General features: G+C 31.9%; 2 protein-coding genes across 4 annotated transcripts; one reads left to right on the top strand and one right to left on the bottom strand.

Annotated features, from left to right (window-relative positions):
- Positions 1 to 4,860: 4,860 nt before the first annotated feature.
- On the top strand, positions 4,861 to 5,856 carry LOC140058953 (uncharacterized). The gene is made up of 2 exons (XM_072104747.1): positions 4,861 to 5,609; positions 5,703 to 5,856. The coding sequence occupies exon 1, from the start codon at positions 4,932 to 4,934 to the stop codon at positions 5,586 to 5,588; it is 657 nt and encodes a 218-aa protein (XP_071960848.1). The 5' UTR covers positions 4,861 to 4,931; the 3' UTR covers positions 5,589 to 5,609; positions 5,703 to 5,856.
- Positions 5,857 to 16,558: 10,702 nt separating this feature from the next.
- LOC140058881 (methionine-R-sulfoxide reductase B3-like) lies at positions 16,559 to 23,116 on the bottom strand. 3 transcript variants are annotated; one of them, XM_072104651.1, is made up of 6 exons: positions 23,088 to 23,116; positions 22,369 to 22,477; positions 22,134 to 22,211; positions 21,742 to 21,770; positions 21,008 to 21,105; positions 16,559 to 18,684 (listed from the first exon to the last, which is right to left on the bottom strand). In XM_072104651.1, exons 2-6 carry the CDS (start codon positions 22,446 to 22,448, stop codon positions 18,568 to 18,570), a joined length of 402 nt encoding a protein of 133 aa, XP_071960752.1. In that variant the 5' UTR covers positions 22,449 to 22,477; positions 23,088 to 23,116; the 3' UTR covers positions 16,559 to 18,567. The 3 variants fall into 3 exon arrangements, with proteins under 3 accessions (XP_071960752.1, XP_071960750.1, XP_071960751.1); XM_072104649.1 differs by lacking the exon at positions 23,088 to 23,116 and adding an exon at positions 22,794 to 23,081; XM_072104650.1 differs by lacking the exon at positions 23,088 to 23,116 and adding an exon at positions 22,882 to 23,081.
- Positions 23,117 to 23,156: the final 40 nt, after the last annotated feature.

Below are 23,156 nucleotides of genomic sequence, written 5' to 3'. Positions count from 1 at the left end.
GTCAACAAAACGTAAGTTTAAAGTTTGTCAATTAAATAATATTTAAGCTTCGATAAGTTTCTGGGTGACTTTAAAACTGTTTATATGTTTGGCCAGGTGGAATGCCATCCTGAGATGAGTATTAGTAATTAGTACAGCATTGTTTTTAAATGATTTTATACGTAATTTTACTTTCTGTGGACCACAGAATTCGAAACAAATGATTAAATGAATGAATTAAATGAATAATAACTAATACTTATCAATTGAAAAATGTATAATGACCGTGTACATTATGAAGTTAGTATTTTATATATAGATTCAAACATATTTTTATACCTCCATGAATGAAAAATATGTTAAGTCGATAATAATTTCTACTCAATATATTATCGCAATTAATTGTATAAATATATTGAAGTTGAACATAAAATATCACATGTAAAAAATACAAAACATATATTGGCATTCAATAATTAATCAAAAATGTTCCGAATATGAGCACTGTTTCAATAATTTGACAGATTATTATTATATAATTTACACAGTGCTACACAACGCATATATCTTTAGTTCAAAATTAAGATATCTCTTTTAATAAAGATAGATTATTTCAATTGAAAACTAAGATGTCTTACTTTTTAAAAGAAATATCTATGTTAATAGATATTTTTTTGTAGGCTTATTACACCTCGAAAAACCAAGAAGAATACAGTACAACTAGCTCTATCTATAATAGTAATGTTTTAGTTTTATAACAGTTCATATACGGTACTCTACACGTGCCCACTGCATAACTAACACAGAAAAAAATCCACTTGTGATATTCCGAATGGGACAAGAATCTTCCATTCTAAATATCTTGGTAAGTAAGTAATATAGAGATATCCCTCATGAGAGATATCTTAGTTTTAAATAGTGATACAAATACTTCCCGAATGAAAACTTATTCAGGTCTTGGTATAATAAATATGTTCAATATTAGTTGCTCATTCATAATGCAAAAAGCCATATCAGTATTAACTTTCGTTCGTTTAAAATGTATACTTATGAAAGAAAACACAATTTGACAAAAAAAAAGGTAAGGAAGAAGACTTTTATTATGTAACTTTAAAGTGGATTATTACATTTTTTTTTAGGGAATACTTCTTTAAAAAAAACGCATTTTCAATAACAAAACTAGTTTCCAATCCCCCGGTAATGGAGTAAAACCACCTGCAGCTTATGTAATGAAAAAAATTAACACCATGTAGAACGATCAACAACGAATGTAGGAACGAAAATTGCATCCCAGCTAATGTAGGACTATCGCCAGCTAATGTAGAAAATATATATTTTACAAACCTAAATGTCTAAATCATGTGCAAATGCATCTGTTTACTTAGCTATCCATCTATCCACGTCTCGTAACCGACCAACTTTCTAAAACGACCACACATCGTAAGCAACCAACTCTTTTAAGGGACCGTTTCTCATAATCGACTTCCTCTCTCGTAACGACAACTTTTTTGGGTGACCACCTCTATTAAACGGCCATCGTCTCTTTTAAGGGATCGCTTCCCATAATCGACCAACTATTGTAAGTGATCACATCCTCTCATTATGGACCGCTTCTCATAATCGACCACCTCTCGTAGTAAGCGACCACCTCTCTTAACAACCACAACTCTCGTAAGCGACCGCTTTTTATTTTCGACCGCCTCTCGTAAGTGATGATCTCTTTTAGAAGACCACCATATCTCTAAATGGACCGCTTCTCATAATATACCAACTCTTGTATAAATCACCTCTCTTAAGTGACCACTTCTAATAAACGACCTCTCTGTTAGGAGACCGCTTCTCATAATCGATCACATATCGTAAGCGACCACCTCCCTTATCGACCACATCTTTCGTAAGTGACCACCTATTTTAAAGGACCACTACCTCTCGCAATCTACCATTGTGGCTCACTAAAAAGTACCCGGTTTCCTTAATAGGGTGTCCTCTACATTTTAAAAATAAATAAATTTAACCAGTATGTAGTGTTAAAACGTATATATTTCCCCTTGTTTATTTTTTAAAAAAAAGTGGCGATTTTTATATCTACTCTGTCGCACATTCACCAAGCGTACACAATAATTCTAGTAGGACAATTAATTATTTATACTTTTCAAGTTAGTTTTTTATTGCCTGAGTGAATTATTACCAGATTGAGGGCGTAGTTATTTTGTATGGGAGGCTGCACTCAATTTGAAGTTTATATGGGGGTATTTAGAATGTAAACACGGTACAATCAGGGAGATGTAAATCTCCCTGGTACAATGTGACACGGAATCATCACGGACTGATGGACATTTTTCATAGAAGGTATCTTTTCCCTTTTCAATATTCATTTATCATTGTCAAATAAAAAAACTAGAAACATAGATAAATATTAAAAGTGAATTAATCAGTTGTGCCCAGTGCTTGCCTTAAACGAAAAGTTAAAATATATGGAACGCCAAACTGTAATGTTATTATAATGCATTGATGAGAATGGTGATGTGAACTGCGGTAATAAATAATAAATAATATTAAAAAACAAAATAAAATTAAAATATTTAAAGAATCCATAATACAGTTTTAAGGTCAATAGTAAACCTACAAAGAGATTGAATATCATCAATACAATAAACACATTTTTTTTTTTTTTTAACAGTTGGAAAAAGATACGCGAAAGGTATTATTGGAAGGGGTCATTTGATGGTGTTCGTAATTTTATAGCCGCCTGTGATCAGTGCCAACGGAAAGAAGTTTTAAAAAAAGCAAAAGTGCCACTTCAACCTATACCCGTAACAGATACTGCTTTCAGACAGATCGGTATGGATATTGTTGGGCCTTTGGTAAAGACAGAAAATGGTAAGGTATCTCATGACAAATTACTGAAAAACAAAAATGCTGTGACTGGATAAAAAAGCTAAATCAAAACGTAAAAGTAAAAAGCAAGAAGACATGAATGAAATACGTTCAGAAAACTTTGTAATTCATTCTTCAGGGCCTAAAATTACAGTTAATAATTAGTTCTGTTCGGCCTTTATTGTAATAGGGCTGAACTTAAATTTATTATTGTAAAGGCACAAGCGCAATTTCTGTGAGGTTTCTTGAAATTGTTAACTAAACTAAAATTATGACAGTTCTCTTTTTTACACTGTCAACAAAAACTAGATTTACCAAGAATCAGATGCTCTTATTATTGTCACCGGATTTACATCGATTATGGCTATACTGTAATAATCTTTATTTCTGCCTGTTTTAATTTGATCCAAACCATGACTGGGGTAATACTGTTCAGCGCATAGAGGTTTTACAACATTAGGCGCTATGTAAATCCACGATATTATTATTGTTCTTGTTCTTATTATATTTATTGATATTAATATTGTTATTATTATTGTTATTTCATTCGTACAGTTCGGGTGTTGTACATCTCATCATGACATTTTGACACTACTATTATTACGGCTTATTATATTATTATTTGCTGTGTTTCAGGTAATCGGTACTTACTTGTATTTACGGAGTACCTTACCAAATGGGTGGAAGCTGATGCAATTCCAGATAAATCTGCTAAAACAGTGCTGAGATCTTTTATTGATTTTGTCTGCAGACATGGAACACCTTCTATATTGATTACAGACCAGGGTAGAGAGTTTTGTAATGAGCTGAATGACAGCTTCTGTAAGCTGATTGGGGTAGACCACAGAGTTGCCTCACCATACCATCCTCAAACAGGCGGGCAAACGGAGCGCTTTAACAGAACACTTTGCACAATGCTTATGACGTTGACCAACGCAGACCAAAATGACTGGGATATACAACTCCCATACGTGTTGTTTGCCTACAGAACATCCGAGCACAAGTCTACGAAATGTGACCCATTCTCATTAGTTTACGGTAGAAAGGCTGTGTTGCCTGTAGAATTACGTATTCCCATCGTTTCGTCTAATAAAGATGACATATCCGGAACTGTTCCTTTAAAAATAAGAGTGGACGCTTTTTTGAAACTCAAAGATTCAAGGAGAAAGGCATCAGAAAATATCAAAAAAGCACAGAAAAAGCAAAAACATTATCATGATGCTGGTGTTAAAAGCAACACGTACTATGCAGGAGATCAAGTGCTCTTGCAGAATTCCAGAAATTTGTCAAGAAAGGGAGGCAAACTTAATGCTCGATGGACTGGTCCATATATTATAGAAAAAGTCCTCACTCACAATACATATCGACTAAAAGGAAGAAGGGCTATTGTTAACGGAAACAAGATCAGACATTACAAGTCCGATAAAACAACCTCTTTGAACTGTCCATCATCAAGCACTAAACAGAAATGTAATACCAATGATAAGCATCTCCCTCCAAAGAAACGAAAGCGAACGCCAGACATCCCACCTGAAGTAACGCACCATGATAACATACCTACATCCAAGAATGGTGATATCACACCGGATGATCACATTATTAACATACCTACATCCAAGAATGTTGATGATAACGATAACAGACCTACATCCAAGAATTATGATATCACACCGGATGATCACATTAACATACCTACATCCAAGAACGATGATATCACACTGGATAATCACGATAACATACCTACATTAGACAATGATAATGTCGCACCGGATGATGACCATGACAACAGTAGGCCTGTATCTGATAGTGATGTGGTATACCTCAACACGAAAACTTCAAGAAAGTTATTCTTTCCTGTCGATGCCAATTGGCAGCTTGAAAAGGCAGCACCATTTGGTATCAATGTCAAAAATTTTCACAAAACTCACTTAAAATGTGAAATGGACAAGGCAGCCAGGCCTACTAAAGTTGTTAATATGAGAGGGGACGGCAACTGTCTTTTTAGGGCTTTGAGTTATATTCTCTTTGGTGTCCAGAACTACCATGTAGTTGTACGGGATTACATACTAAACTATATGTCCATGAACAAAAACCTATTTGAAAAAATTGAATCCAGATCATTTGAACGATACGTGGAAGACACGAGAATGGGGGAATATGGGACATGGGGTTCGGACATCGAAATCATGGCATTTGCGACCATGTCAAATACGAATGTTTATGTTTACAGTAAATATGGAAGAAGGAAAGGGCTTCCACATTATGAATGGTTGAAATATGCACCAATAAGTAATCAGTTTGGTGATTTAGTATCTGAAAGAAACATCTACCTATCAAACTTATGTGCACACTTTGAGCCTGTCCTGGATGTAGACAAGAAAACTTATGACGCTGAATTAAAATACACTCGTACACCATACGCACCAATCAAAAACCACCTTGCACGGAAATACTGGGATATTGTATCCGATGTGACCCTCAATGCTGCTCTGGTAGATAATTACGAAGATGAAGCGGTAATGCGTTCCGAAGGCATTATGGACGTTATATACGTATCTGAATTCACGGACACACATTATGACATTGAAGCAGTCAACCATCTAAAAGATGATATCGATCCAAATATATTCAATTTGCTTTGTGACATGGAACATTTCCCGGAAAGGATTCATCAGAGCAACAATGAAGTACCTGGACAATTATATGTTGATTCATACAACGTCACTCTTTAACTGTAGGCCTACCTATGACCGGTAATCTCAACATACACAGAAGCATTAAATGGTGAAAAGGGTATTTGTTTACCTTATAGAGGTAAGTTTCGTTAATGCTTTGATTTTTTACAGGTGCTTCCGTCAAGAGGAGATTGTCGGCTTTGTCTGAAACTCATCGACGAAGAAATACCAATTGCATTTGTCGGACCAGAAAGAAGAACATAGATTCACCACAGCGGCTAATTAAAGCGTCACCATCTTTCATTGAATCAACGGAAGACGAATATCTGAGCATAGGTACGTCAAAGGCTCAAGGGGTCTAATGGCAGGTAACAACAGATCAAATACAGTGTGTCCAGTGTAAACATGCAATGATGTGTCATGCGCCCTGCTTTGATCGCTACAAGGATTAAAAAATTAATTAAAAAGCAGATTGTATAAAAGAATAACGCGACTAAAGGTCCGGTAAGGTAAAAGTACGTGAATTAGATTGTAACTAGTGTTTATTTTTATTGTATTTTTATGTTTAAAAAACTTTTTCATATTTACAACTCATATGATTCTGTTTCATAATGTTATGCAATTTTCTTCTATAATATGTTTTCTTTGGTCAAAGGGGCACATACAAACGTGCAACCTACCCTCGCTATGATCATCAACCTTGACGTGGTAGCGAGGCTTGCGTGCTTCCAATGTATTGGTAGCCAGACCAATGATGATCAATAACAAAGTAAAATAAATACAAACACACTTACTGAAACAAGTTTTAATAGCAATAAATAAATAAATAAATAAATATTTTTCTGTAACTATTGTTCATTATTATTACACTATTATTATTTTATCCTGTTAATATAAGTAATGATCAATGATATATAATTTATGTTTACAAAACTCGTTCATATTTACAACTCATTCTGACAAGATAACAACATTTAATATTTTTGTAATTCACAATTCATACATTTATTTGTAATGTATTCATGAATTTGCTTTTCATTCATCCAATCTACATAGTAGATATATGAAACTATTGTTCTAACCACGTGACTATGTAGCATAGAACATTAATTCTAAACCGCCCGGTAATATACTGAAATTTAATTAATTAATTTGAAACGATAAAGATGAGGAAATCTGTGAGAATGAGTTAAAGTCGCCCCAACCGAGACTCGAACTCGGACCGCCTGCTTGATATGCAGATGTCCTAACCGTTAGACCACTGGGGCTTTCACGGTTCGAACTCGATTGGATAGCGACTCTTTAACATTCTCGGCGTGGTACGGCGGAACAGCACTAGTCCTCAGTTGTAAACACAACAGGCATAGAAATAAATTCCAAACCGCCCGGTGATACACTGAAAATGATTTAATTAATTTTTGAAACGATAAAGATGAGGAAATCTGAGAGAATGAGAAAAAGTCGCCCCAACCGAGGCTCGAACTCGGACCGTCGGCTTGATATGCAGTTGCCCTAACCATTAGACCACTGGGGCTTTCATGGTATTGTTCTTTAACTCGACCGGATAACGACCCTTTAACATTCTCGGCGTGGTACGGTTGGAACACAATACATATATATATATATATATATATATATACAGACAGTAACAAGTGTACATTATTGTAAATATAACAAATACATATATATTATATATATATATATATATATGTATATGTATTTGTTATATTTACAATAATGTACACTTGTTACTGAACTATGGAGTATTTTTTTTTTCCGAAATAAAAGAAGAATGAATGAATGAATTTATTTTCAATCTTTCTACATAACAACAAATATATAGTATAACAGGGGAGTAGCGGAAAAGCAAAAGTAAAGTAAATTTGAACCAGCCAAACATGTATGAAACATTATCCAGTAAGCACATTTTATAAGAAGCTTTTGTTTATTAAAATGGGTTTCTCTGAAATTCCAGAAGTTTATTAAACATTGAAAATAACACAATCGCCTTTAAACAAAATGCTGTTCAAAAAAAGAATCGGTTGAAGCAAGCGTTCTTATAACATCCGATAAAATGAAGGTTCAATAAAGTAGCCCTATTAACAAATGTATGAGGTCTCAGGCCTATCCCATATTAATTATTTTTATAGATACATTAATTTTAAGATTCCAGATACCGAATTGTTGTTTTTTTACATAACAAGTCATTTTTTCTTTGAATATAAATTCTGATTTAAGGACAAAATACTAAAATAAATACTTACACCAAAGGTGCATAAAAACGTGTTGATGTGGCGCTATATCGATGTCATTATCTTTGCATTCACCCTAGACGCACATAGTGTGACACCCCTACCATATTCTCGATGTGACGATCAATGTACCAATTAACATAATACTTCAGTAAAACTGATTATGTTTTTTCAAGAGATCAGCTATATCGTGTTGATTATAAAAAGGTGCAACTTTTAATTGATTGGGGATTAAACAAGTAAACTATTTATTCTTCTTGTCTTTACTCGTACAAAATAATATAACGGTCGCTAATTGGAAGTGTTTAAACTAAAGTGATCTATAATTGGAAGAGGACCCGTACAATTACTTGTTTTTTATCACATGATTATAAACTATTTATTCTTCTTGTCTTAACTAGTATTTATTCTTCTTGTCTTTATTCATACAAAATAATATAACGGTCGCTAAATGGAAGTGTCTTAAAGTAAAGTGACCTTTAATTGGAAAAGGACCAGTACAATTACTTATTTTTTATCACATGATTAAAATCTATTTATTCTTCTTGTCTGTACTCATACAAAATAATATAACGGTCGCTAATTGGAAGTGTCTTAAAGTAAAGTGATCTTTAATTGGAAGAGGACCAGTACAATTACTTGTTTTTTATCACATGATTAAAATCTATTTATTCTTCTTGTCTGTACTCATACAAAATAATATAACGGTCGCTAAATGGAAGTGTCTTAAAGTAAAGTGATCTTTCATTGGAAGAGGACCAGTACAATTACTTGTTTTTTATCACATGATTAAAATCTATTTATTCTTCTAATTGTCTGTACTCATACAAAATAATATAACGGTCGCTAATTGGAGGTGTCTTACAGTAAAGTGACCTTTAATTGGAAGAGGACCAGTACAATTACTTATTTTATATCACATGATTATAAACTATTTATGCTTCTTGTTTTTATTCATAAAAAATAATATAACGGTCGCTAATTGGAAGTGTTTTAAAGTAAAGTGATCTTTCATTGGAAGAGGACCAGTACAATTACTTGTTTTTTATCACATGAATAAAATCTATTTATTCTTCTTGTCTGTACTCATACAAAATAATATAACGGTCGCTAAATGGAAGTGTCTTACAGTAAAGTGACCTTTAATTGGAAGAGGACCAGTACAATTACTTATTTTTTATCACATGATTAAAATCTATTTATTCTTCTTGTCTGTACTCATACAAAATAATATAACGGTCGCTAATTGGAAGTGTCTTAAAGTAAAGTGATCTTTAATTGGAAGAGGACCAGTACAATTACTTGTTTTTTATCACATGATTAAAATCTATTTATTCTTCTTGTCTGTACTCATACAAAATAATATAACGGTCGCTAAATGGAAGTGTCTTACAGTAAAGTGACCTTTAATTGGAAGAGGACCAGTACAATTACTTATTTTTTATCACATGATTAAAATCTATTTATTCTTCTTGTCTGTACTCATACAAAATAATATAACGGTCGCTAATTGGAAGTGTCTTAAAGTAAAGTGATCTTTAATTGGAAGAGGACCAGTACAATTACTTGTTTTTTATCACATGATTAAAATCTATTTATTCTTCTTGTCTGTACTCATACAAAATAATATAACGGTCGCTAATTGGAAGTGTCTTAAAGTAAAGTGATCTTTCATTGGAAGAGGACCAGTACAATTACTTGTTTTTTATCACATGATTAAAATCTATTTATTCTTCTAATTGTCTGTACTCATACAAAATAATATAACGGTCGCTAATTGGAGGTGTCTTACAGTAAAGTGACCTTTAATTGGAAGAGGACCAGTACAATTACTTATTTTATATCACATGATTATAAACTATTTATGCTTCTTGTTTTTATTCATAAAAAATAATATAACGGTCGCTAATTGGAAGTGTCTTAAAGTAAAGTGATCTTTCATTGGAAGAGGACCAGTACAATTACTTGTTTTTTATCACATGATTAAAATCTATTTATTCTTCTTGTCTGTACTCATACAAAATAATATAACGGTCGCTAATTGGAAGTGTCTTACAGTAAAGTGACCTTTAATTGGAAGAGTACCCGTACAATTACTTATTTTATATCACATGATTATAAACTATTTATTATTCTTGTCTTTATTCATACAAAATAATATAACGGTCGCTAAATGGAAGTTTCTTGAAGTAAAGTGACCTTTAATTGGAAGAGGACCAGTACAATTACTTATTTTTTATCACCTGATTAAAATCTATTTATTATTCTTGTCTGTACTCATACAAAATAATATAACGGTCGCTAATTGGAAGTGTCTTAAAGTAAAGTGATCTTTAATTGGAAGAGGACCAGTACAATTACTTGTTTTTTTATCACATGATTAAAATCTATTTATTCTTATTGTCTGTACTCATACAAAATAATATAACGGTCGCTAAATGGAAGTGTCTTAAAGTAAAGTGATCTTTCATTGGAAGAGGACCAGTACAATTACTTGTTTTTTATTACATGATTAAAATCTATTTATTCTTCTAATTGTCTGTACTCATACAAAATAATATAACGGTCGCTAATTGGAAGTGTCTTAAAGTAAAGTGATCTTTAATTGGAAGAAGACCAGTACAATTACTTATTTTATATCACATGATTATAAACTATTTATGCTTCATGTTTTTATTCATAAAAAATAATATAACGGTCGCTAATTGGAAGTGTCTTAAAGTAAAGTGATCTTTCATTGGAAGAGGACCAGTACAATTACTTGTTTTTTATCACATGATTAAAATCTATTTATTCTTCTTGTCTGTACTCATACAAAATAATATAACGGTCGCTAATTGGAAGTGTCTTACAGTAAAGTGACCTTTAATTGGAAGAGGACCAGTACAATTACTTGTTTTTTATCACATGATTAAAATCTATTTATTCTTCTTGTCTGTACTCATACAAAACAATATAACGGTCGCTAATTGGAAGTGTCTTAAAGTAAAGTGATCTTTAATTGAAAGAGGACCAGTACAATTACTTGTTTTTTTGTCATATGATTAAAATCTATTTATTATTCTTGCCTTTATTCATACAAAATAATATAACGGTCGCTAATTGGAAGTGTTTAAATTAAAGTGATCTTTAATTGGAAGAGGACCAGTACAATTACTTGTTTTTTATCACATGATTAAAATCTATTTATTCTTCTTGTTTCTATTCATACAAAACAATAATAACGGTCGCTAATTGGAAGTGTTTAAATTTAAGTGATCTTTAATTGGAAGAGGACCAGTACAATTACTTGTTTTTTATCACATGATTATAAACTATTTATTATTCTTGTCTTTACTCATACAAAATAATAAAACGGTCGCTAATTGGAAGTGTTTAATTTTAAGTGATCTTTAATTGGAAGAGGACCAGTACAATTACTTGTTTTTTGTCACATGATTAAAAACTATTATTACTCTTGTCTTTACTCATACAAAACAATAAAAATGGTCGCTAATTGGAAGTGTCTAAACTAAAGTGTTCTTTAATTGGAAGAGGACCAGTATAATTACTTGTTTTTATTACATGATTATTATTATATTGTTATTTATTCTTCTTGTCTTTATTCATACCAAATAATATAATGGTCGCTAATTGGAGGTGTTTTAAGCCAAGTTATCTTTGAAAAATAAAAACTAGTTTGGCATTATTAACAAATAGTGGTCGTTAAAAAAAGACAAGTGCATGCGCAATCACGATCAAAACCTGAATCTCAAATCTCAACCACGGACGGTATTCAATCCAAGGGTCAGACATTATTAAACGCGCCGGACAGCATTAAATTGTTGGAAAACGCCCGCGAACCCGTTGAAACATGCAATTGGACACTATCCAATGCTGAAAAGTGTCCACCCGGACACTTTTGAATGATGGACACATTTCAATCTTACACCGGCCCTATAAATGCGTGTTTTTTATAATAAAAGGTTAATCCCGGTCAGAAAAAACACGTAACACGAAATCTACGAGTAATTCGACCCCATAGCCCGGCAGGCTTTTCGCTTAAAACAGGGTGTTGTTAATTCAACCAATTTTAAATATACCAAATACAATAGAAATAATTACTTGATCGAATGTAATCAGGGAAGATAATTAGAATAAAATAAAAGAATAAAAATTGATAAGTATAAAATTATACGTTGTTGGTACTTTACCTGGGCTTAATTGAATTGTAATACTAACTATACAACAGTTAAAATATTTTTTTATTAATTAATGTTCTCTTACGTAAATAAAAAAGACACATCAAACATACGTTTATAAAACTATAATACTAGATTTAAATAAATGTTAACAAATATATGCCTAATTAAACGAAGTCTACAATCAAATCAATGGTCATTTTTATTAGCACACATTTCACCGAGACCTGTATGTAAAATAAAAAAACAATTTAAATATAAAAATATTCATACGGCAAAAGCATACCACTAGTTTTACGCCGATCAAATCATTACAAGTAATTATTCAAATTGGGTACGAGTAGGCCAAATAATGGGTACGAGTAAGCCAAAAATGGGTACGGGTAAGCCAAAAAATGGGTACGAGTAAGCCAAATACTTGGGTACGAGTAAGCCAAATATTTAGGTACGAGTTGGCATGGGTACGGGTTGGTTTGGGTACGGGTTAGCCAAAGTGGGTACGAGTTGACCAATTATTTGGGTACGGGTTAGCCAAGTTGGGTACGAGTTGGCATGGGTACGGGTTGGTTTGGGTACGGGTTGACCAGCACCCATTGTTACAGGGCAATAGCCACCAGTACAGTTGGTAATGTTTCAACCTTACCACTTATTCATAGAGGGGTTTGACAACCTACAGTAGTGGCTTGAACAGTGATTGTCTTGCGAAACCACACTCACTTTATTTCTTGTGGTTATACATCACTGTATTATTCAAGAAAACTACCCCATTTAACATTCAGAAAAAGTCTAATAGGTTAGGGGTAGTAAGTCAGAATGTTTGTTTTAGTTGATTAATTATTTCCCAGCGTTATGAACAGGACAACAGTGGAATGTTAGCGTTTAGTAGAGCTAAAATCAATATAGATCCAATTTATCATTGCAGTCGTATGTTCAATATGTTACAATGCTAGTGCGATATAATTGTATAGAGTGAATAGCAATGTTTGATGTGTAAGAAAACAGATTAGATAGTTGAATTATGTCTATTCATAGTTGTGGCTTAAATTATACCTGTAGTCTGAGGGCTAAAATTGGTGCGGAAATTTAACCATGAGTGGGTGAGGGTGTTTACTGATAGGATTCAACACCCCACACACAATATAATATTATGATTATGAGGATTATTAATATAATTGGTTGCCGCTCAATGCACCGTTTAAAACAATTCAGGTTTCGGTAAAGTGTTGAATAAGCTTGAATATTATCAAGGCATGTGAATATTTTGAACACTTCTTTTATAGTTTCATTTTGTAAATACATTAAAAGAAAAATAAAAACTCACTACACTATGTTTCTATGTGTACACTGTCGTATTTTTATTGGATGGTCTTAAAATAAATTGTGGTCTCTTGGAGTCACTGGCGAGGATCCTGTTGGGTGGGGGATCATTTCATTTGGTAGAAGTCAAATTGTGGATTAGCTTATTAACTCAATTATATAATTGGATCATTGGTTTTAACTCGATTATGATTTGGATCATCGGTTCTAACTTGATTATATTACTTGGATCATCGGTTCTAACTCGAATATGATTTGGATCATCGGTTCTAACTTGAATATGATTTGGATCGTCGCTTCTAACTCGAATATGATTGGATCATCGCTTCTAACTCGAATATGATCTGGATCATCGGTTCTAACTCGAATATGATTTGGATCATCGGTTCTATAACTCGAATATGATTTGGATCATCGGTTCTAACTTGATTATATGACTTGGATCATCGGTTCTAACATGAATATGATTGGATCATCGGTTCTAACTCGAATATGATTTGGATCATCGGTTTTAACTCGAATATGATTTGGATCATCGGTTCTATAACTCGATTATGATTTAGATCATTGGTTCTAACTTGATTATATTACTTGGATCATCGGTTCTAACTCGAATATGATTTGGATCATCGGTTCTAACTTGAATATGATTTGGATCGTCGCTTCTAACTCGAATATGATTGGATCATCGCTTCTAACTCGAATATGATTTGGATCATCGGTTCTAACTCGAATATGATTTGGATCATCGGTTCTATAACTCGAATATGATTTAGATCATCGGTTCTAACTTGATTATATGACTTGGATCATCGGTTCTAGCATGAATATGATTGGATCATCAGTTCTAACTCAAATATGATTTGGATCATCGGTTTTAACTCGAATATGATTTGGATCATCGGTTCTATAACTCGAATATGATTTAGATTATCGGTTCTAACTTGATTATATGACTTGGATCATCGGTTCTAACTCGAATATAATTTAGATCATTTAATCATGTATACAGTTTATCATTGTAAAATTATTTTCTTGGGTTTAATGATAACTGTAAGCAAAGGTTTAATTTTTTTAATTTCTTGTTGGCCTGATAATTTCAATTTACCTTCACACATACTAGAGATTGAATAACAAAATAATTACATTGAGTTATCCCATGCAGAAATTCATTTTAAACTCATTACTTTGTCGTTATCCCTTGTCTCTGTTGTCACAACAAACACTGAGGTACTCCGCTATTAAATCAACATTTGCTAAACACATTGTTGACATTATGCAATTATTAAAACATTCCGCACACCTTACTTGAGTATTAATCAAGATAAAGTAGAGAAGATTAGATCTACTATCAAACACAGACAATCAAATTATTTACCGATTCTCCCACATGTCAAATAGGGGTGCAACATAGGCAGATCCAAAGGAGGAAATTAATTTCAATGCAAAAGATATGACATTTTCATACATATTTTTAAGTAATGCGCCAATGTGCAACCCTGTAAGGAGATTGGATACGTTTGGTTGATTTTGTAGTAATATACAATTATTTTCTTTACTTTTTTGACATGAAAATCTTTTTCGCCTGTTAGAGAAGGATTTTCCAGTCCGAAAAAGAGTAAAATATCCAGTGGCTTTTGAAGCTAATACTAACTGTAAAATAGCCAATTCAAAAATGAATAACAACAACATTTTAATTTAAATCGGAAATAAATCTTTATTTGACTATCTATAATATAATGTATCACACTCACACTTTAAATCTATAAATTAAGGCAAGTTTTAATATTGTTTTGTTTATACCATGGAGAAATATGTAATCCATGTTTACTCTGCAATACAATGTTCTTTGGATAAAGGTAAAAATATACAAAAGTTGAATACTAACGTAATGGCTAATTTAGTATAATGCTTTTGATTGAAAATTAAAGAATATTAATAATAAAAAATATTAATAATAATAATTCAACATTTATTAGTTTCTATGGTATTGCAATACAATAAAAAAGACTGGTAATTTATGATAAAATACAAAATAATAATAAAACACAAATTAAAAAAAAAAAAAAAATGTTTTTATATGTTTTAGTGTAATACCATGCTTCTTAAAAAAAAGTATATGAAATTATTGTAATGAAGTAAATTGTTTTATTGTGTACATGTGTACTTTTAGTATCATTCAATTGAAGTTTATAAGGCAGTCATTGCTATCAAATTTACACAAAATTAGTTACTGCAGACTTTACACTTTTTACTGCAGACGTACACACTATTGTAGTTTTGTTTCATCATGATGCATGATTGAGTCCCACCAATAGTGTGTAATGACGCCCCAAAAAGTTAAATAACATCAGGTTTTCAAAAAGTAAGCAAAATGTAGTTATTACTGCAGTAGAACAATGTTGACATGGTCCCTCAAAAGAAATTAATAAATCATTATTAATATTACAATATTTTTATTTGTTTACAGTAACATTTTGATTTATATAATTTGTCTAGCTTATAAAGTACTCCAAAATGATTGACAATGTAGACACAATATAAAGTTATTTTATTAGGAACAAAGTGAATTACTGTATAAAGCTGTCTACATTATTAAAGTAGTTTGACAAAAAAAAGTGTGATGTGTTTAAATATGATATAATGTATGGGTAAATCACATTTTTTTTTCACATAAAGTTTGATAGTTTGAAGTCCTCTATGCTGTGAGAGTTCCTCTGTCATACGCACGTGCAGCTGCATAACAGTAATCTAATCGAAGACATCACATGTGGTGGTCGTGGAGCGAATTGCATACAGTACTATATGAGCCTACTGTCCTAATGTTAGTGAGCAAAATAAAGTTGCAGCACAAAAATTAGGAAACTGTGAAAGACTCTGAATCAGATGCAACAGAAGAAATGTCAGCGAGCAAAATAAAGTTGCAGCACAGAAATGAGGAAACTGTGAATGAATCCGATTCAGACGCAACTGAAGAAATGTCAGCTAGCGAAATAAAGTTGCAGCACAGAAATGAGGAAACTGTAAGCAATTCGAAATCGGATGCAACTGAAGAAATGTCAGCGAGCGAAATAAAGTTGCAGCACAGAAATGAGGAAATTGTGAGTGACTCAGAATCAGATGCAACTGAAGAAATGTCAGCGAGCAAGTTAAAGTTGCAGCACAGAAATGAGGAAACTGTGAGTGTGAGCGACTCAGATTCAGATGCAACTGAAGAAATGTCAGCGAGCAAAATAAAGATTTGAATTTTAAAGTGGAATAAACACATCTCTCTGACTACTGGTAAATGCAATAAATTTATTAAGGTGTGTTTTTGTTCATTTTTTTGTTCGAACCAATGATCAGACCGTTTTTCCTAAATTATTTAAGTCTATCATTAGGCCTGTATTTGAATACGCTTCACCTGTCTGGTTTCCATTTCTGCAAAGCACCATCAATCAGATTGAATCTGTTCAGAGACGCTTTACACGATCATGCTTCCCACGTTTTTTTCACATCGATTATGACATGCGGCCGTCATACGAACAAAGGTTACAGACTCTAAAATTACCCACGATTTATAATAGACTTAAATTCATCCGTGTTAAATTTGTTGTGAAGTGCCTCTGTACAAATATCCTAATTGATGGTGCTTTGCTACCTAAACCTGTTGAACGTAGAAGTGAGAAACTTGTTTTCAGACATGAGAAGTCTCGTACTAATGCTTTTTTTTACTCTGTTTTTATTTCATTTCCACGGATGTGGGATGAGATTCCGGTATATATCACAGACATGTTTATTTATAATGTTATTTTGCCACCAGCGCTATCAGGAGAGTCTTTTATAGCGATATTTTTGCTTTTTGACAATCTGCCAGGATAGTGTCCTGCGTTTTTCTCTGCTTGTTTTTGTTATATGTATTTTATGGTTTTTGTACTATTGTTTTATTTTTCTGGATAATAAATGAATAGGAATATATGAATATAGTGTAGACAGAGCTTAAGACATTTATACTAAACTATGGTGCATTTAATATCTCAATGACTACCAACACGTTGAGTACATTACAAAACCTATTTAGAGGATACTAAATTTATCCTACAAGTGTCCCCTTCTTATTGGGTGTTCTATGAATAGGGGTACCTGGCTGTACAGTGTTAAAACATAAGTATTGCCTCTTGTTTGTCCCCTTATCAGGGATTTCCCCAAAATAGGAATTTCCCCTTAATACTGTAGGAATTTCCTCTTCACATGGATTTCCCCTAGGAGGGGTTCTATTTACTAATAATAAATATTTATTTACTATTATTAGAAAATATTTAAAGGCAAGTAAGACATACATTCAATATAAACCACATGATTCTCTGTACTGCATATCCACATATGGCATTTTATGTCCAGGTTATCATAGGAAATGCTATAGTGTCAAATATCTATCACATGTGTCATATGTATCATGGCAAGATTAGTTTAGGCTTACGGCCTCATATGTGCAGTGTGTGATGATACTGGACATACTATACCAAGAATCAATTATATAATTGTGCGTAATTATAATTTCATGTTAATAGTGACACAGTTTGATTAACATACATTATTATTTTCTTGGCAATATATTAATCATATTGTTTTTTTAATATTTCATAAAAAATAAACTTGAATTGATAATTATAGTTAGGATAGAAACCGAAAAAGTTAAAGCCAAAATTATGGAATTAATAATTCAAAGGCACTTTCCCATTCATTTTATTCACAAAACTATGGGGTTTTTTTTAGGGGGGGGGGGGAGAACTAGGGCTTTTTCAAGATTTATTTTTCCTAATAAAAAATTGAATAATCAAAAATAAAATATTTCAGTATAATTTTTTTGTGGAAAACACACCAAAATCACGGTTGACTCAACAATATATTTCGTTACAGTATCGGATACCGAATCCATGTAGTCTTTAGTTATTTGTCGTTTTAAGTTAACAGTATTCCTTTATGGAGTGCCACTAGTAACAGGTTTTATGATTTTTGTGTAGTCTGAAGCATACTGTAGGTATGATGCGTCAAATGTGCCAAAATATTTTTGTATCAATATTAAGAACCTAGACTACAATTTAGGATGACCTAATCTTTCAATTCATACTATAGCACCTTCTCGTTTCAACATCAGGCACCGTTTCACATAACTTTGGAAATGTAGTGTAAAAAGCACACCAAAACATTTAACTATATTTTTATCATCACAGTAAATTCTATAATAAATATATAAATTGTTTACTATATTATAAATATTGAAATTTTAAATGTCAATAGATTTATCTAAAGTTCTGACTTTTTGTCTTTGGCCTTGAAGTCTAAGGAGGCGGAGTTGATGCAGTAACGTTTTCCGGTCACTTTAGGCCCATCATCAAACACATGACCGAGATGAGCTCCACACTAAAAGAGCAAACAACAAAATCAGGTAAAAACACATCAAAAAAATATGACAAAATACTATAATTAATACATTATTATACAATATATATTTTAACATAACATGGAAAACTCTCACACCTCTCTCTCTCAAAGGTCGCGGCACCAGTACTTGGGTTACATGATCAACTGGTGTATGGATAGTGTAATAGAAGACTTTGTATAAAGATGTATTGCCCCCCAAAAAAATTAGAAATGAAGATTAATATTTTAAAATCAGATTTTGAATAGGTTATTTTTTAGGTTAATCACTTCCATGGAAAAAACAACACAACAAATAATGAATATTTTGTGCTTTAAATTACAGTTTTTCAGGTAAATAAATAATTGTTTAGATCCAACTTTTGGTCAAAGTCAATAACTATTATGCAACATCAAAATGGAATATTCAACAAAAAATATAAAAAAATAATTTTTCAGGGGGACAATACATTAAATTGAATATATTTTGCTTACATATTTTTCAGGTAAAATTTGTTTTTCAATCCAATTTTTGGTAAAAGTGAATAATTATTATATGGTAAATCAAGAAAAAAAATATTCAGTGGGACAATATATCTTTACATATTAAAGATGTATTGTCCCCCTGAAAAATAATTCTTAAAAAAATGTTTTTTTTAATATTCCATTTTAATGTAACATAATAGTAAATCCACTTTGACCAAAAATTGGATAAAAAAAAAAATGTATTTACTGTACCTGAAAAAATGTAATTTTTTAAACCCTTTTTTTTCTATGGAAGTGATTAACTTTATTAAAACTACAAAATAACACACTCAAAGTCTGATTGAATTAATCTTCATTTTTCATGTTTTTGGAGGACAATACATCTTTAACCGAAATAGGCTATAATATATAAAAAGGAAGAATTCACGTACTGGAAGTAATAAACTGAATATGTATATAGGAAATGCTTTTTTTATTTTATATCTATTATGTTGTGTTTATTGTTTTATGTTTTTTATGTAAAAGGGTGTAAACTTCTCTATGCAGGATCTTTGCCATCATTTATGCTCTGAAATTATATTTGTAAACGATGAGTAAAATAAATGTGAATGAATGAAAGGCTTTTCAGTTTTTTGCTAATAACCGTTTTTATAAGTATAATGTACAAATATACTCCTGTTTCCACTTGACAGTAGTGTCATCTTTATATTAACGTTCATTAAAGCAACTTCAATCCGTGCTCGTGGGAATCATCCTTTAATTAAGACAGATTATTCCCATTTGATTGCCTTAGCGAGTTGCTACGGTAACCGATTAATAAACAATGAGGTTATGATTATGAAAGTACTTTCTGAATACCAATTTGTAATGAATGTGTTGAATTATTAAGACATGAGGCTGCAACTAGGGGCTTCTTACAAGAAGTGTTGTTGATGCTTAATGTAATTACGTTTTTATTTAAAGACACTAGACCTACGTTTTTTCAACCTAATTTAAGGTCACACACTACATTTTATGTAAAAATAAATCTATATTATTATATTAAACTATTGCAATAATTTTTTTGTCTTGATGGTTAAAAATGTGAAAAATAAGTTGATTCTAATAATTTAATTTAGAGATGTCTCCGAGAGAACATTCGACGCGAGCTACTACTACTACACTACATGGACATATTGCGATCATTTTTTTTCTTTTAAACTGTTAAAAATGTTCTTATTTAATGTTACCATTTTTATTTAAAATGTAATTTAATTTAATGTATGATAATTTTATTTCATGAACTGTTTCGAAATAAATGTTGTTGTTGGTTGGTTAAAAAAATAAGTTGATTCTAATAATTTAATTTAGAGACGAGAGAACATTCGACGTAATCTAGTTTTAATAGTAGTGCATTGTTTTTTCTCTTTTTATCATAATTAACATGAGAACACACAACAAAATGACCTGGTTTAATGTTTTCAAAGGTATATACATTATTTTTCCAAAACGTAAAAAATGCAGGTATAGTTTATGAAGTTTTTTACCATCGGCGCTCGAAATAGTTTCCTTTTATCAAACGATAAATCGGGGCTTTATCAAACTTTTTAAATTTGACACTGGTATGCAGAGCAAGTGTTAAATAATCACAATTAATAGTATTGACCAATCACAATTAATAGTATTGACCAATCACAATTAATAGTATTGACCAATAACATGCAAATATTTATCTACCATTTGACTGGATTGTCATTGTGTTACAATACAAATTTGCTGTTCTTTTTAATTGATATTGGAGGTAAAACATGCCATTTTTTTTGGAGCTGAAAAATGGCGTAATGGGCTAGTACAATATTACCTTTTGGCATTTAACTTCTGTCCGGATCATTCCAAAAGTCGTGTCCGTCTTCAATTCCACATTAGCCTTGTCTAGGACATCGTAAAAAGAGGGCCACCCTAAAAAAATTATCATAATAAAAAGTCATATTTTCTGATTTTTGCGTGTATAAATAAATATTTTGAGTTAGTGACTTTAATTAACACTTATAAGGATCTCGTAAAAAGAATGGGAATGCAGAATTAATTTGGTAGACACCTGTGGGAAAGCTATTTTGCAAATAAATACATTTAAAATAGGGCATTTTCCATCAAACTGTAAACTGTTTCGTAAATAAATTGTAAATGCAAAATATAAGACATTCATTTCAACATTTTTAGGTGCCTTTTTTTTTAAATCCTGGATTTGCTACTGGAAAACAATACTAAAATAATGTAATAGAAGCATTGCTCATATTATTTTTTCCCACAATAAGATTTATATTCAAATGTTTGTTATTTTATTTATTATGTCATTAGCCCTGTAAAATTAGAATGAAAATCAATATTATATTGTTGTTTATTGATAGCGAGTTACAATTAGTAAATTTGGCAAGTTAGTTGCTGAGCGGTTTTGATAGTGGAACCGTATATATGTAGCCATAACACCGGCTAGGGTTCAAGGCTCACTAGCTCCATGGTTTTAGTGGTACAGTATAAGGTAAGTCTTCTCAAAATAAAGAATAAATAATAGCAATATTAATAATGCACACAAACCTGATCCAGAGTCAAACTTTTCAGTTGATCTGTTAAAAAAATAGAATTTAAAAAATGAATTTCAGGCAAAACTGTTAATTGTTTTCTTTTTTACTTTACAAAAAGAGTTCATTGACTTTGAGGCACTATTACTAAGCAAATAAACTTACGCCAGGAAACTGAAATGAATCGGCAAAAAAATGAGAACATTCTAGGCCTACAACAATTTAATATTCAACCTTTTTTTAATAGTATAAACTAGGTTAAAATACTAAGATATTATTGAGCAATTTTCAGAATTTTTTTATGGAAAATTCTTCCGAATACTCAATGTTTTATAGACAGAAAGATTCTATTTTATGCCAGGTTGGTTTTTCAATTAATGGTAATGTACACCACAGGTTTTACCTCACCTGAAAAGCTCCGAGCCGCAAACGATACAGGTATATGTTCCATCGTCCTTTAACTTATAATATTTTCCACTAAAGGCTCTAGAAAGAAAGAGAAAGGGTTAGCCAAAAAGTTAACATAATTTTTTATTTTGTTCAAGCACAGAGTGTAAAGATTGTTATATAATTCATTCATCATTTTAAAGCATTATTGAAACATAATAAAACATGATTTTATTTTTCTTTGGAATCAACTTACCTTTCTGTACCCTGTTCTTGAGTAATATGATATTGCTGTGGTGTCAAACGAGTCTTTAATTCCTCCTTACTGAACGACATTTTACTGGAATGATGTCTTTCTGAGTTTCCTACAAAAAAAGAAGAAAAACAACATAAAAAAGTGGATTTTTTTCCCCAATTCAATATCCAGCATACCACGACCACTATTATACAGCGGACCGTTTTTGGAAGGGAGTTGGGAAGAGGGAAAGGAGAAGGGCCAAAGAGGGAGAGGGGCGGTTGGAATGGAGTTGATTGAAAAATGGGTCTTTCTCCTCCTGCTCCTGACACTTGACAGTCAACGACAACTTTTCAATTCAACAGACATATCATTTTTTTTTCACAATTTCACTATTGTTACGTCAAAGACCCGTCTATACATATTAGACGTATAATTTAGCTTACGAAAAACGCGTCGATTGACAATTCTTCTGTTAGATAAGGCTAGCCTGTCAGTTGTGATGATAAAGTTGGAGGAGGATAAGCAACGCACCGCCGCTACCGCTGTCTGCTGATGATGATAGAAGTTCACAGGAATGGCCTGGTTGATGTTGGCTGTATAGAACGAGTATGAACACTGAAACCGCTTTAATAAATGTAGAATGTTCCGGGAGCAATAAAGCATGATGACGCAGCAATCTAATCATAACAGCTACCAGGTAAAAGGTAACCTACTTCCCTATAATGATAATTTATTACCTCTCACTACCCATCGCACAAATACAATGGAGGCGAAACTACGGATTACATAACTATAAACTGATTACA

Source organism: Antedon mediterranea, chromosome 9 (genome assembly GCF_964355755.1).
Source record: "Antedon mediterranea chromosome 9, ecAntMedi1.1, whole genome shotgun sequence".
Taxonomy (NCBI): domain Eukaryota; kingdom Metazoa; phylum Echinodermata; class Crinoidea; order Comatulida; family Antedonidae; genus Antedon; species Antedon mediterranea.
Note: the sequence above shows the minus strand (reverse complement) of the source record. Positions and strands in the feature narration are given on the sequence as shown.

What these genes read in the sequence shown, in the direction of transcription:
- LOC140058953 (XM_072104747.1), top strand. Translation starts at nt 4,932, where the DNA reads ATGTCCATGAACAAAAACCTATTTGAAAAAATTGAATCCAGATCATTT.
- LOC140058881 (XM_072104649.1), bottom strand. Translation starts at nt 23,013, where the DNA reads ATGCTTTATTGCTCCCGGAACATTCTACATTTATTAAAGCGGTTTCAG. An exon ending in TGTCAATCGACGCGTTTTTC is followed by an intron (nt 22,478 to 22,793) that starts GTAAGCTAAATT and finishes CTTTTTTTGTAG; the next exon opens with GAAACTCAGAAAGACATCAT. An exon ending in CAAGAACAGGGTACAGAAAG is followed by an intron (nt 22,212 to 22,368) that starts GTAAGTTGATTC and finishes CTTTCTTTCTAG; the next exon opens with AGCCTTTAGTGGAAAATATT.